Here is a 14,191-nt window from a genome sequence, read left to right as displayed (position 1 = left end):
AAAAAAAAAAAAAAAAAAAAAACACAGAAGGAAGGGATACGAAAGGGTTTGAAGGGGAAGAATTAAGACCTTCAGAGAGGGCCTGAGTACCTGGAAGTCTGAAAATGAACAGGGGGCTGTTGGGAAGGAAAGTTATGGCGGGGGGAGGGCAGAAGGAGTTGGCTAGTGACACCTGGGCAAAAGTCACAGTGATGTAGTGTGAAGTCCTGAGGTATTGGGTGGGAGACAAGCTTGGAAACCTAGGCTTAGGGCCTGACGGTAAATAAATGTTCCATAAAGCTAGAAAGGGCAGAAATCCCCCTCCAAGTCCCTCTATCATCCTAGCCTCTATGGCTACCATATTCCCTCAGAATAATGCTTGCAACATTCTGGGAAGAGAAATGAGGAGGTGGAAAGTCCCAGGGTGAGGAGGGAGAGTGACACGGGGACCTAAAGGAAGAGCTGAGGCCAGGGCCCGTTGTGGATGGAGCCACTGACCGAGCCACCCTCCAGGATGTCCCTCCAGAGTGGGCGGTCAGGGGGCTGTTCAGCCAGCTCCAGCAAGTTGTCCAAAACCACCTGGCCAATGAGATCATGCCGCGAGAATCGGTCGAAGTCATAGACACTGAAGTGCAGCTTGCGCTGTGCCAGCTCGGCCAGGGGTACAGAGAACTGAAACGTCTCGTTGAAGATGGGGTTCAACGTCTTCCGGTGCACCTGAGGGGTGGAGGCAGAGAAAGATATGATGTCCACTCGCCTTTTTCCCAGAATCAGTTGGCCATGTGCCCCATATCTGCTCCAAGTGTTCAGATCCAGCCTCCTCCCTCAGACTCAGGATACAGATCTGAGCCCTCTTTCCTCAGATGCAGGGGTCCTCCCTAGCACCCTCTCTCAAACCTGGTGGACCACATACACACACACTGTGAAATCTGCACCCTTGCCCTGACCTTGGTCTGGAACTTCTTTTTGCGATCAGGCAACAGGTAGATCTTGACGTAGGGGTCTGAGAACCCATTGGAGTCCTTTGCTGGGAGATCCAGGGCCTGTAGGATCCGCACCACGAGCTGGTCAGAACCATAGAGGTACCGGAGGGCAAAACTGATGCGGCCGCAGGGTGCCCCTGCCTCCCCGGAGCCCCCGCCTCGCCGACCACCAGGTCCAGTGCCCTGGTACAGCTCTGGCTTGATCTGACCGATGAGCTTGGCTTTTTCCTCTCCACCTGGCAGGGGTAGGGGCAGTGCAGGTGGTCGCTCCTCACTGCTTGGATCTGCTTGGGTGGTCAGGGTCTGCTGGGTGAGGGGCCGAGGCAGGGCTGGGTACCTGTGTGTCAGGGAAGACCAAAGTGAGGTTCAGATCTGAGCAACATGTGATTCCGAGCCTGTGCCTACAACCCTGCCCTTGAATAGTTATTTGACCTTGAATAAGACACCTGTGCGTCCTGAGCCTCAACTTCCCCATTTGCAGCAGGGGAAGTTTTCTAAACTACCCTCAGCCAGACCTCAAGGTCATCAGGACTAAAGTTGTCCTTTTCACCCCAATAGCCCAAAGTCATCTTGGGCCTGGCCTCCTATCTCCCTAGCCCATCACTAATGGCTGGTTCTGGGCTCAGCCTGTCCTCTGCCAGCCTGGGTTACTGGCTGTCTTTCTTCCTCTCTAGATGGCTCAAGAGTTGGCACCTTTCATCCTTGGCTCACAGCCCTGCTGTGGCTCCCCAGTGCCCTCAGGACACAGCCTTTCCACCTGCCACTTCTAGCCTTGGTGTCCGCAGCTTCACGTCCCAGGCTTTATCCAGATTTAATCTCCTGCCTGCCTGCCTGCCTCCTGGCTTTTCCCTCCACGAACTTGGTCTCTTCTGCTCTTCCTTTCTCCTGCCTGAAGTGATGTGTGCAGATGCCTACCTGCACCCTGTCTTAGCTTCCCCACCATACCAGTATCTATCAAGGTACCTCCACCTCCAGGAAATTTTCAGCTTCCTCCGAGCCTTGGCAGTCTCCAGAGCTGCTTTCCTGTCTCCCTAGCGTGTACCCCTTGGACTGTCAGAGCTCGGAGGGTAGAGGCCTGGGCACAGCATGTATTTGAGGCCCAACTCCTACCAGACCCTAAGCTTACATGCACAGAAGGAGGAAGAATGAGGTCCAGATTACTAATCAAAGCTTATACTGAATAGGACCAACAATTGCCTACACCTCAGAACCCCACCCCCCACTTCAGTACTGAGATTGAACCTAGGGTTTTCTTCAAGCTAGTCCAGAGTTCTTCTGGAGAACCACACCCCAGCACCTCACTGAGGGAAGGGTTCTAACACTCAGCCACATCCCTCCACTCCCTCCCTGGGGGATTCTAGGCAGGTGCTCTCCCACTGAGCCATGCCCCAGCCTTATTTTTATTTATTTATTTTTTATTTTAGGACAGGGCTTCACTAAGTTGCCCAGGCTAGCCTCAAACATTAGATCTTCCTGTCTCAGCTGTGAAATGGCTGGGACAGCACATATACTACTACATTAGCTTCTAACCCTGGATTCTTGTCTCCAGGCCACTCTTCTGTATCTTACCCAAGAATCCAAGGTCCTGCTCCCTTCCCCTTAAGTCTAGGAGTCTAGGCCTCCGCCTCATCCTCCCTTGCATCCAGGAGTCAGTATACCATTACCTGTCCTGACCCTGGCATCAGAAGGGCCACAGATAAGAATGAGACAAAGAAGCAGAGTTTCACAGTGAAGCCCCCAAGCCCAATACCCTTTCTCACCTGGTGGTGGGTGCTAGACTTGTGACCTGCTGATGAGATTGGGCACTGGGCAAGCCCCCACCACTGGGAGGCAGCAGGAGCAGCCCAGAGCCTGTTCCACCCTCAGAAGGCAGCTCAGGGGATGTCTGGCTTGGTTTGACCCCAGCAGCTACCACAGAGGCAACAGCAGCCTCTGGATAGGAGTCCATGTCCAGGTAGGAAGGTTCCGGGGGCTCAGCGCCCCCAAGGCCACCTGGTTCCAGCAGCTCCACAAATGGTGGATGGTGGGCCGTGTGGGCATGATGGTGTGGGCCACCCAGCAGGGGATGGCCACCTAGGCTGGCTCCCAGATGATGCCCGCCACCTCCTACCAGGCCTGCCAGCCCAACCCCAGGGGCTAAGTCTTTGCGTAGGGGGCCACCACCCACTGCTGAGCCTCCTTTGTCTCTCCAGGGCACCCAGCACAACTTCCAGGACACGAAGAGAGAGACACCCAAGAGGACGATGCCACAGAATGTCACGATGACTGACAGCAGGCTCACGGAAATGTCTGGAAAGAGTGAAGAGAGAGGTCATGGGTCATGAGGGGTCAGGTCAGTGCTGCCCTGATGACTTTCTCAGTAGGACTGAGTTTGAACTCTGTGCTTCTGCTATGGTCACATTGGTTTATAATGGTTGTTTTATAGAGCCTATGGGGGGGTGTGTGTCACATTCTGTAGGGAGCAGGTCCTGAAGACTGTGTCCAGGTTTTGTTCTCTCTAGCATACATTGCCTCTCTGTCATAGGGCATTTCTGAAAGACAAGACCCCTAAAAGCTTAGAGACAATCCAGGAAAAGTGTTGTTATCTGTCCTTGGGAATCCGCCTTAACTTCGACGAGGCTTACAGTTTTTGTTTGGCTAGCAGGATGAATCTATTCTGTTCTTTGTTGCAGTTGACAGCAAGGAAGGCAAATGACAGGTAGAAGACTACAATGGCAAACATTCATTGAGATGTGACCATATAACTGGTACCTCAGGGTACCCTGGGAGATTGACAACATATCAGTCTCGTTCTGACAACAGGAAGTGGAGGTCCAGAGATACGAGATAATGAATGGGGACTGGGGCAAGACCTCAGTCAGTAAAGTGCTTGTTGCACAAGTATGAGATCTGAGTTTGGATTCCCAGAACCTACACAGAAAGGCTGGGCAGAGTAGCACGTGCTTGTAATCCCAGCACTGGATCCTTAGGAGCTTGCTGGCTAGTCAGCCTAGCTTACTTAGTGAACAATGAGTCTGTTTCAAAAAACAAAGTGAACAGTGCCTGAGAAATAGCATCTGTGGTTGACCTCTGGCCTCCCTTGTGTACAGTGCACACATGCACAAATCCCTCCCCCCAACCCCACCCCAACCTCCACCCCACCATACACCACAGGTGCTACACTTCAAAACCTATATTTTTTCACACGTCATTACTTTTTAGTGAATAGTGCCCCAGACAGACTTCCTTATTCCCATAAACAGTCTCATGACTGTGGTCACATGATATAATACACTAACTGGTTGCTTCTGAATGTCAGTAACACCCTACCCTGTTTTGTTGTGAAAGCCCAGCACAGCCCATTTCTTACAACCAATGTTTTATGGTTCTTTTTTAGTAATTAGTACTGGGAGTGGGGTTTTATGGTTTATAGTTCCTCCCTAATGATACCAGGAGAAGGGTTTCATGGATGTAACTCTCTAGGCTGTGAGACTTTATTTTGGAGGTGACTCCTGGGATTGGAGTTAGAACAAGGATGAGTCCTTGCTCTTCGTATATGGAGAACCACATTGGGTGAGGGCCAGTAACTCAGTCATTACCAGCTAAGACATCCAACCATAATTGCTGTGTTCAGGGAACAGTCAGAAAGGAGACACCTGTTAGTGCTAGATCACCTGGTGAAGCAAAAGCAGGGTGTGACATTAATCCTCATGCTACTGTGTGACCTGAATGTGATAGATCTCATGTCCCAGCTGCGAAGACTGAGGCTGTGGGGAAAGTCTCGGGAAGATATGCCAGGTATTGCTGCAAGGACTCTGAGCTTTGTCTGAGCACCTCCCTTAGGGTGCTCCTGCCTATGCAGCTGCCCTTTCTGGAGAGCCCTAGGTGTTACTGAAACCAGAGTCCAGGATTTTAGCAGCCTTTTGTACATGGGAGGGACCAGGGCTTAGGAGTCATGCAGCACACTGGCCAGATGCTTCTAACATTGCCAGTACAAGATCTCCCTCTGAGAACTCTGGGTCCTTCAAGCCTCTCGTGCTCCCCATGCCTGTCTGCACAGCTCAGACAGTGCAAGGCCAGAGCAGCTGTGCACCTAGAGCAAAAGATACATACACTCTCTCTAAGCCTGACTAGCCACTAGGTGGGAACCTATCAGAGCAGGCACACATCTGAGAGCTCCAAACTCTTGAGGTATCCTCCCTGTTGTCTTGGGCCATGCTGAGCAGTCAAGGACAATGCTAAATGGCATTAGGCCCAAAGTCTATCACTGGAAGAGCTAAAGATTATGGGTTGCTACACAGACAGTCCACCCCATCTACTTGTGATGCTTGCTCTTCATTGTCAATTCCACTAGATTTAGAACTACCTAAGAGCTATATGTGGGTGGCTCGTGTCTGTCATTTTAGTACCTAGGGGCTAAGATAAAAGGATTGTTGTGAGTTGTAGGCCAATCTGGGCTACATAATGGGTTCCAGGCCAGTATGGGTTACAGAATGAGACCCTATATCAAAATGTAAAACAAGGGGCTGGGGAGATGGCTCAGTCAGTAAAGTATTTGTCCTGCAAGCAAAAGGACCTGAGTTTGACCTCCAGAACCCACATAAAACTAACCAGGCATGATGGTGCACATGTGTAATCCCAGCACCCACAGACACAGAGACAACCAGATCTCTGGGCTCACTAGCCATGCAGCCAACCCCACTTGATGAGTTTCAGGCCAATGAGTAACCCTGTCTCAAAAAATAGAAAGGTGTGTGCTGTCAGTTAAGAGTACTTGCTACTCTTGTGGAGGACCTGGATTTAATTCCTAGCACCTACATGGTGCCTCACAACCATCTGTAACTCCAGTTCCAGGGGATCTGACAGCCTCTTTTGGCCTTTGTGGGCACCAGTAGATATGTGGTGCACAGTTATACATGCAGTCAAAAATATGTAGACAAACAAAATAAAAATAAATTTAAAAAGTGGACGGCTCCTAAAGAGTTCTCTGACTTCCAAATGCATGTACACCAATGCACGCACACACATGTCTGTGTATATAAAGGCATTTCCAGAGAGGACTCATGGAAGGGGAAGACCCACCCTGAATATAGCCAGCACTGCTCTATGCCCTGGAGGCCCAAATGCAATAAAATAGGAAAGCCAGGTAGGACCAGCATCTCCAGGATCCTGTTTCCTGCTTGGCCATAATGTGACTGCCTTCTTCCTATGACAGAGCTACACCTCTGAACCCCTGAGCTACGTAACTCACCCTTCCTTTGTTTCCATCATGAATTTGGCCTCAGTGATGCAAAAGCCAATGAATGGATCACTGCTCAAACTCCAACAAAACCCTAAGCCCTACAGTCTGGGGGAGTTTCTCTGGTGGGTGATGACTCACATGCCAATATAATGGGAGAGTTAAAGATGACCTGTGACATTACTGGAAGGGAACACTAGACAGTCATACCTCTTGCCTCCTGGATTCTGCCCCACAACCAACACTCTACTCTGCCTTTGGCTGATTTAGTCTGTAGCTTTTTGGTGTAATTACTTTTTCTAGAGCTAGCTATGGTGGTTCATATCTGTAATCCCAACGCCTGAGAGACTGACGGAGGAGGGTTATTTTAAGTTTTAAGTTTTAACCAGGCCTCCATAATGCCTTATCTGATCCCCAATTTTCTCCTCACCTCAAAAAAAAAAAAAAAAAAGAAGATTCATGACTTCTGCCAGGGATATTTCATAGCTGTAATCGAGAAGAGATAGGTCTATGGGACAAAACTCCAAGGTCAGGGGTTAGATGGTCCAAGCACGCAGCTATTTCTCCCATTTCAGTGATTTGGAGACAAAGCAGCAGCAAAGATAGAGGCAAGGCTCTCAGTGGGGCTAGCCATAAAGGGGATGGAAAGCTGAGTGTCTCTGCTCTGACCTTCCCTAGTCTTTGCCGTTATGGAGCTGGGTAGCAGTCAGTGGCTAGTTGGGACAGCTGAGGTTCTGACCTGCATCGGGACCCCGGGGATATCCTCTGATCCGCAGTTCATTGAACTCTTGACACCTGTCGTTGGTATCAGCATCTCGGACCCGTGCACAGAGGTCTGAAACCAGGATGAGGGCCCGCCGACAGAGGTCATCTTCATAGTCCCCAGACATCGTGGCCACGTAATCCTACACTTAAGAGCGGGGTGGGCAGAGATGCAGAAGGGGGAAAAGGACAGGTCCAGGGAGAAGGAGGGAAAGGGGGGCAAAGGTCAGAGGGTGGTGCCTCGGGGGCCAGGATGAGAGGATGAAAACGACAGATGTTATAGTCACCTCTTGGGGTCACCATCCAATAAGAGTGGTCAAGGAGCAAGCAGATCAACAGAGCCACACCAAGAGGCAGGGCACTCTCAAACTGAAGGAATGTGCCCCCAGGGGGCCACAGATTGAAAGTCAGGGCAGGTACTCTGACACCCAAAGTGGAAGGTTGGAGGCAGCCATCAATAGTAAGCAGCCAGGCTGTGGCAGGTAAAAGCATTTTGGGCAACTGGAACATCACTGGTGGGAGGCTTAGGGTGGAAAGCTGCTGGAGGGTCAGGGGAAGGAGAGTCAGGTGTGGGGCAGAAACCCCAAGTTGAGAGGAGGGGAGCTAAGAGGACAGATGGAGATAAGAGAGAGGAGCAAGTGAAGTCGGGTCGCCAGGGAAAGACACACAGAATGCAGAGTATAGAGGTTCAGGACGGAGAGGCTGAGGAACAGCGTGTACTTCATTATATCCAAGACATGATGATACACACACACAAGAGAAGTGAAGCAAGGAAGGCAGGGGTGTGGGCAGAAATACCTTCCAAAGAGAGACAGGTAGATCAGAAGAGAGAGAGAGAGAGAGAGAGAGAGAGGATGCTGAATTCCAGGTTGGACAACCAGACAATGGCTGGAGACCTGAGATACAAGGCAAGAGAGTTGGGAACACAGACAGACAGACGCATGGTCAGAAAAAAAAAAAAAAGGGAGAACAGGAGAGAGAGGTGGAGGTGGGAGAGGAGGGAGTGACACAAGGTTTGGAGCTAGACATTAGACATCAGTGGTAATGAGGGCTCCCCGGAGGGAAAGAACGAGGGCCAGACAGTCAGAAGGGGGGCTGCTAAGGAAGACCGCCATTCGGCCAGGGTCAGACTCACCTGTGCTTACCCCTGCCTTGTCCTGGGTGGCAGCCGAGGCGGCGGGGGGCGGTAGCCCATGGGGGTTGCAGGGTGGACGAGCCTAGCCGCTGCGGACCGGTCCCCACGCTTGCCAGGTGGCAAGAAGCGGGGCTGGTGACTGATCTAGGGACCCAAACCGGGAGGGGAAAATTTAGCTCAAGCTTTGCATCTTGCCCCACTCGAAGTAGCTGCGCGACCCCAGATGACCCCGGTGAGGTCCAGCAGCCCCCTCCCACCTCCGTGCCCCCAGCAGCTAGTTAAAAGCTTAGGACTACAACTCCCAGATGGTCTTGCTGCTGGTGCTACTGCAGCTTTATCACACCAGAGCTGCAAGGGATGCTGGGAGCTGAAGTCCTCAATGCGTCTCCGGTCTGCAGAAGATGGGATTTTTTTTGGGAGGGGTGCTGGAAGGGTTAAAATGTCAGGGTCCCAAGACGCTGCTGGAGAGGGGAACGGAGTCCAAGACCTCCAGAGGTCACGTAGCTCTAATCACTTAGGGGTCATGAGATAGGTCACTAATCCCCATACTCTGGGGATGGTGGGCGAGGGTGAAGTGTACCCAGGTGTATTGGAATCAAGATTCCCCCTTTTTCCAGGGCCACGTGCCCCTCCCCTGGGGCGTCCAGCTGGCACTGCAGACTCAGCTCCCCAACTCCAGATGCGCCCCTCTTTGCACCGACCTCCGCGCCCCCACTTGGGGCCGCCCCCTTGGGATGAGGTTGGGGCGGGGGCGGGGGAGGGGGAGGGGCGGACTCACCGGAGCCCCGGCTGCTGCAGCCCTGAGCGCGCGCGCGCGCGCCCGCCTGCCCGCTGCCGCGGTGCCCGCCTGGCTCCTCCCCACCCCTGTCGCAGCTCTTCGGCTCCTCCCAACTCTTTTTCCTCCCTCCCCCGCCAACCCATGCAACCCAAAAGCCAAAATCGGTATGACCCTAGTGTGCACCTCCCTGGACTCTGGTCGCAGTTTCACCCCAGTGAGAGGCCACCTGAGGGACCTAGGAGGTTAGGATTCAGAGGTCCCAGGCCACAAAAACTCCTTCCTCCAGGGAGCAAGACCTCAGAGTTTACAGCTGAGAAGGCAGGAATGAAAGCTGGCCACAGTTGGTCTCAGGTTTTAGGTAGAACCATAGGCACTGGATTTGAGTCCTGCCCTAGTCCCCTTGAGACTCTTAGCATCCCAAATCCTGATGTCCAGCACAATACAATGAAATTATCTCCTAAGGGATTTAGTTTGAGGAACCAGTCAATGTGCATCAAGCACTGGCACCAAGTAGGTGCTTAACGACTACTTAGGGGTGCAGAGCATCCCGTTTTTACCATATTAATAGCAGCTAATGAAAACTGCCACTCACCATTACCAATGTAATGAGTTAAGAGCTTTGAAGACTCCCTTCTCTTGGAATCTTCTCTTTGGCATAAGGATGAATGCAATCAAGGTTTCCCATTTCACAAAACAACTGAGGTCCATGGGGATTGAATTCCTCCCATGAGGTCCTGATCTACACCAAAGCAGCCAGGAGGGGTGGCTTGGAAGTTCCTGTCTCCCTCAATTGCTATTGTCCTCCCCCCCCCACCAGTTATACAAAATAAACACAACCTCCAAGGCCTGATGGCAGAGGTCTCTCATCCCAGCCGCTCTGGATGGTGAGGGAAGAGGATAACAAATTCCAGGTCAGCCTGGGCTACAGATGGCTTCAAGGCCAACCTCCGAAGATGAGTGGGTACCTGTCCAAAAGTAAATAGAGAACTGAGGAGTTAGTGCAGCAGTAGAGCCCCTGTCTAGACTCCTCCAGTGAGGAGGTGGGGGCATTGTCTAGTAGAATCTCCCAGTAAGACACTTGGGCTATTAGCCTCGTGAACCAGTATTTCCTTGGCATATCTGAGACCCTGGGTTCAAAGCAACTCTTTCAACTAAATTGCCCTCCCCTTTGTAACCTATGCATGCAATTTGCTGTCATTCTATGTCAGAAGCCTCCAAAAAGATTCCTGGCTCCATCCAGGGTCTCATGCTCATGCTTCTAGCATCCTCTCACAGGAGTCTGAGGAAGTCTGCATAGGTGCCTGCCCACCAAAGGTGCGGATGGCCTTAGTGGCTAGTCATCTCCATACCATCCATGCAGCTCAGCCTGACCAGGCAGTGACACACACTCAGAAATGTGCACACAGATGGGCTTGCCAGCTTCACACGACACATCTTCAAAGAAACACTGTGAGTCTGAGGCAGCTCAGTTACTGCGAGGCAGCTGCAGCAAGAACTAGCCATCTGTGTGACTTGGGAAAATGCATGCGTGTTCAAATGCCAGCTCAGCACACTGTATGACTTCCGCTGGGTTCATTCCTAACTGCCTTAGTTTTTCTTTTTAAAAGTGAAGAAGATTTTTAAATTAATAAACAAATGAAAAATTTGGACACTAGGTTTTACTATGAAGCTCAAACAGCTTTCTGAGTGCTAGTACCGCTGGCTGGTACCACTACACTCCCCAAAGATAATGATAATTGATTCACACGTATGCATGTATGTGCGTGTGAATGTGTGCACATGTGATGTACAGGTGTCAGGGTGTCGTCTGTCTTTTTCTTGACTGGCCTGTGAGCTCCAGGGATCTAGCTGTTTCTGCCTCCCAGAGCAGAGATTAAAGTGGGTGCCCGCCACCACACTTGACTTTTTATATTGTTCTGAGGATCAAACTCATGTTTGCTCAGTAAACACTTTACTGACAGAGTTTTCTCCTGGGTCTGAAAATGATAATTTAGAAAAAGTCAGGGGCTGGAGAGATAGCACAATGGTTAAGAGCACTGACTACTCTTCCGGAGGTCCTGAGTTCAATTCCCAGAAACCCCATGGTGGCTCACAACCATCTGTGATGGGGTCTGACGCCCTCTTCTGGTGTGTCTGAAGAAAGTAATGGTGAATACATAAAATAAACAAATCTTTTTTAAAAATCAGATATGGCATCATTATTTCGAAGATTAAATTAAATTATCCTGAGTTATGCCTACTAGAGCCACCCATGAGCTCAGTAGTAGAGCACCTGTCTAGTACTCCTCAGGTGAGGGGCTGGCGGTGGAATTCCGTGTAGGGGCTTGCCTAGAGTTGCCCAGTGAGGGGCTTGGTGGTAAAGCTGAGATGCTCTCTGTCAGTTAGTGTTTGGTGCTATCATAACTAGTGCTTATACTTGTTCATTTGACCCTTAGCTGCATTTGACAAGTGAGAGTCACTTTGGGTCTTGTTGGAATGACCTTCCTTTACATTGTTTGAAGGTGTGTCCCTCTATTTTCAATAGTTAATTCTGTACAGAGAGCTAAGTGTGAGCAGGATTTTGGTATTGCCATTTCTATGCTCATGCTTTTCTGTTTGCAAATGCTTGTTATGCCTCATCTGCCCAAAAGATGTGGGTCAGGCAGTCCTCATTGCTTAAAGACGACCCTGAGAGACGATCAAGTGCTGTCTTGCTGCTGATTGGTTCAGGCTGAAATATGGTTTTTGTATAATAAAGGCCAAACCTGGGGCAGGAATGAGGGTGGGACTTCTAGGAAGAGAGAGAGATATAGATAGATAGATAGATAGATAGATAGATAGATAGATAGATAGATAGAAGATGTGGGAAACAAAGGGAGGAAGACACTGCAGGAAGCAGAAAGGAGAGAATGGAGCTGAAAGCAGGTATTGAGAACTCTTGTAGGGGGAGGTGGATGGTGGGAAAGTTAGGATAAGTTTGAATGAGCTAGCTGAGAGACTGGTCTAACTAAAGGCCAATAGCTTTGAACTGTATAGAAGTCTGTGCCTCACTTAAAGCACAGGCAGGTCTGCAAAAGCCCTGCATTTGAGTCTGCATCTGGAGCCTTGACTGTATGTGCATCTAAGATATTTGAGGGCCTTGTGTGCTGTTGCCACTGGTTGTGGGAAAAATGGAAACCAGGAAACAGAATGTGCTGTCTCTCCTACTTGATTTAACCAAAAAGTAAGCAATACAGTTCATAATTTCATCAATTCTTTCCAGGCCGACAAGGTGGCCTAGTGGGTGAAGGAGTTTGCTACCAAGCATGATGTTCTGAGTTGGTCCCTGGGACTCACATGGTAAAAGAAGAGGGCTGACACCTGAAGTGGAGATTTCTGGTTTCTTTGGAAAGTCGGATATATCAAATGATGTTTTACTGGCGAATACAGGTAAAAGGATGTTTTGCCTGTACACATGACGGAGACACATGACAGAGACACATGACGGAGGAGTACAAATATGACCCCACAGACAGTGGGAGTGAGCATTGGTTTGCTTTGCTTCACCTCCCTACTCCTCACTAACATCATGCATGTATGGGTTTGCCTTACATTGTATTGTTGCTGAGCTCTGCTCGTGGTGATGTCTTGGAGGGAAACTCGCCAAAGAACTTCTCCTGTGGCTTCTTGCTCTTTCCGAGGCCCCAGGCCAGTTGGTGAGGCTCGGGTTTTCTTCTAGATTGAACTGCAGCTGTTGGTTTGTGCTGAGAAAGTTGGACTGCAGCTGCTGATTAATATTTGGCGTTTGCTACTGGACTGAACTGCTGATATCCTGACAACAAAGATTGGATTCACCCCCAAAGAACTACTTCTAAACAGGTCCACTTCCCTTGTGTCCTAATAACTTTTCTCTTCCACTACCTCGGAAGGCTGGTTGGCTAAAGAGGAGGTTGAACATTTATTAAAATAGGCTGCCAAAATTTATGTCTACAGACACTCCCAAGCTATCTTCTGATCTATACATGTGCCATGGCATGCATGTGTACACTCATACGGAAGATATGAGTAAATATTTTGGGGGGGAGGGTTGGTTTTTCGTGATAGGGTTTCTCTGTGTAGCCCTGGCTATCCTGGAACTCACTCTGTAGACCAGGCTGGCCTCGAACTCAGAAATCTGCCTGCCTCTGCTTCCCAAGTGCTGGGATTAAAGGCATGTGCCATCCCTGCCCGGCTGAGTAAATTTTTTTTTTTTTAAGTTTAAAAAGTTAACATTGAGAGCTCTGATAAGGAGACAGATGAGGACCATCTTAAGACTGCACAGACAAGCCAAGGGTGTTGAGAGTACTGGGAAAGATGTCAAGGAAGGCCTCTGAACTCATGAGCTTATTGCAGGGTCATGGCAGTATCTAAGGTAGAAAGATGAAGGGAGGAAGGTGTATGGGTTTGAATGAGAATGGCTTCCATTGGATCACAAGTTGAACTTGGTCCCCAGTCAGTGGAATTGTTTGAGAAGTAGGTGGTGGCCTTGCTGGAGTGGGTGTGACCTTGTGGGATGAGGTATGTCTCTGAGGGTGGGCTTTGAGCTTTCAAAAGCCCACTCCACACTCAGTCTCTATCTCTCTCTGCCTACAACTTGTAGATAAGATGTTGCTCTTAGCCACTAGTCAAGCACCTTCATGCTTGACTGCCACCATGCTCCCCACCATGATGGAGATGGATTAACCTTCTGAAACCATAAGCGAAGCTAGGATTAAGTAGTTTCCTTTAAAAGTTGCCTTGGACATAGTCTTTCACCATAGCAACAGAATAGTAACTAAGACAGAGGGGATGCTTGGAGAAAGGGAGAGTCTGAGTGAGGCCTGGGTAAGGGGGGCTGGGTGCAGTCAGTGAGGATGGCCATCAGAAGCTGCTCTCTTTCATTCTCCAATGTTTCACTGCCTTGGACAGTGCCTGACCCATCACAGACACAATTGAATGAAGGAATGAATGAATGAATGAATGGCCAGGGGGGTGGATAAAGAAGAAGTGGGTGGGTGGGTGGATGGTGTGGTGGCTGAATGAGAACTGTCCCTTAGAGTGTCGTGGGTTTGAACACTTGGTACTACCGCTTAGGGAGATTACAGAATCTTTTGAAGGTAGAGCCTTGCTGTAGGAAGTGGGTTACTTGCGGTGGGCTTTGAGTGTTCATGGTCTCCATCCGCTTCCAGCTTTCTTTCTGCGGTTGAAGATGGAATCTGAGCTTCTCCCTCTGGCTGCCTTCTGCCATGTTTTCTCAGCTGTCCAGAACTTCCCCTCTAGAAATGAAAGCCCAGATAAATTCTTCCAGAAGTTGCTTTTGGTCATGGTGTTTTATCACAGCAATAGAAAAGTAGCTAATA

The 14,191-nt window shown here is 49.9% G+C and overlaps 1 protein-coding gene across 5 annotated transcripts in view; it reads right to left on the bottom strand.

Annotated features, from left to right (window-relative positions):
* The window catches only part of Syt3 (synaptotagmin 3), a 15,679-nt gene extending 5,898 nt beyond the window's left edge, over positions 1–9,781 (bottom strand). Inside the window, exons 1-6 of one of the 5 annotated variants that reach the window (XM_031386383.1) lie at positions 9,693–9,781; positions 8,078–8,221; positions 6,920–7,085; positions 2,723–3,251; positions 927–1,299; positions 478–696 (exon numbers count right to left, since the gene is read on the bottom strand). In XM_031386383.1, coding sequence (XP_031242243.1) covers positions 478–696; positions 927–1,299; positions 2,723–3,251; positions 6,920–7,070 — 1,272 coding nt within the window. In that variant the 5' untranslated portion in view covers positions 7,071–7,085; positions 8,078–8,221; positions 9,693–9,781. Of the gene's footprint in view, positions 1–477; positions 697–926; positions 1,300–2,722; positions 3,252–6,919; positions 7,091–7,229; positions 8,528–8,855; positions 8,925–9,692 lie in introns of those variants that run through there. The other 4 variants (XM_031386381.1, XM_031386382.1, XM_031386384.1 and 1 more) reach the window with 4 other exon arrangements.
* Positions 9,782–14,191: the final 4,410 nt, after the last annotated feature.

This window comes from Mastomys coucha, unplaced genomic scaffold (genome assembly GCF_008632895.1).
Source record: "Mastomys coucha isolate ucsf_1 unplaced genomic scaffold, UCSF_Mcou_1 pScaffold21, whole genome shotgun sequence".
In the NCBI taxonomy this organism is placed as follows: Eukaryota; Metazoa; Chordata; class Mammalia; order Rodentia; family Muridae; genus Mastomys; species Mastomys coucha.
This window is presented reverse-complemented; position numbering and strand designations above follow the sequence as displayed.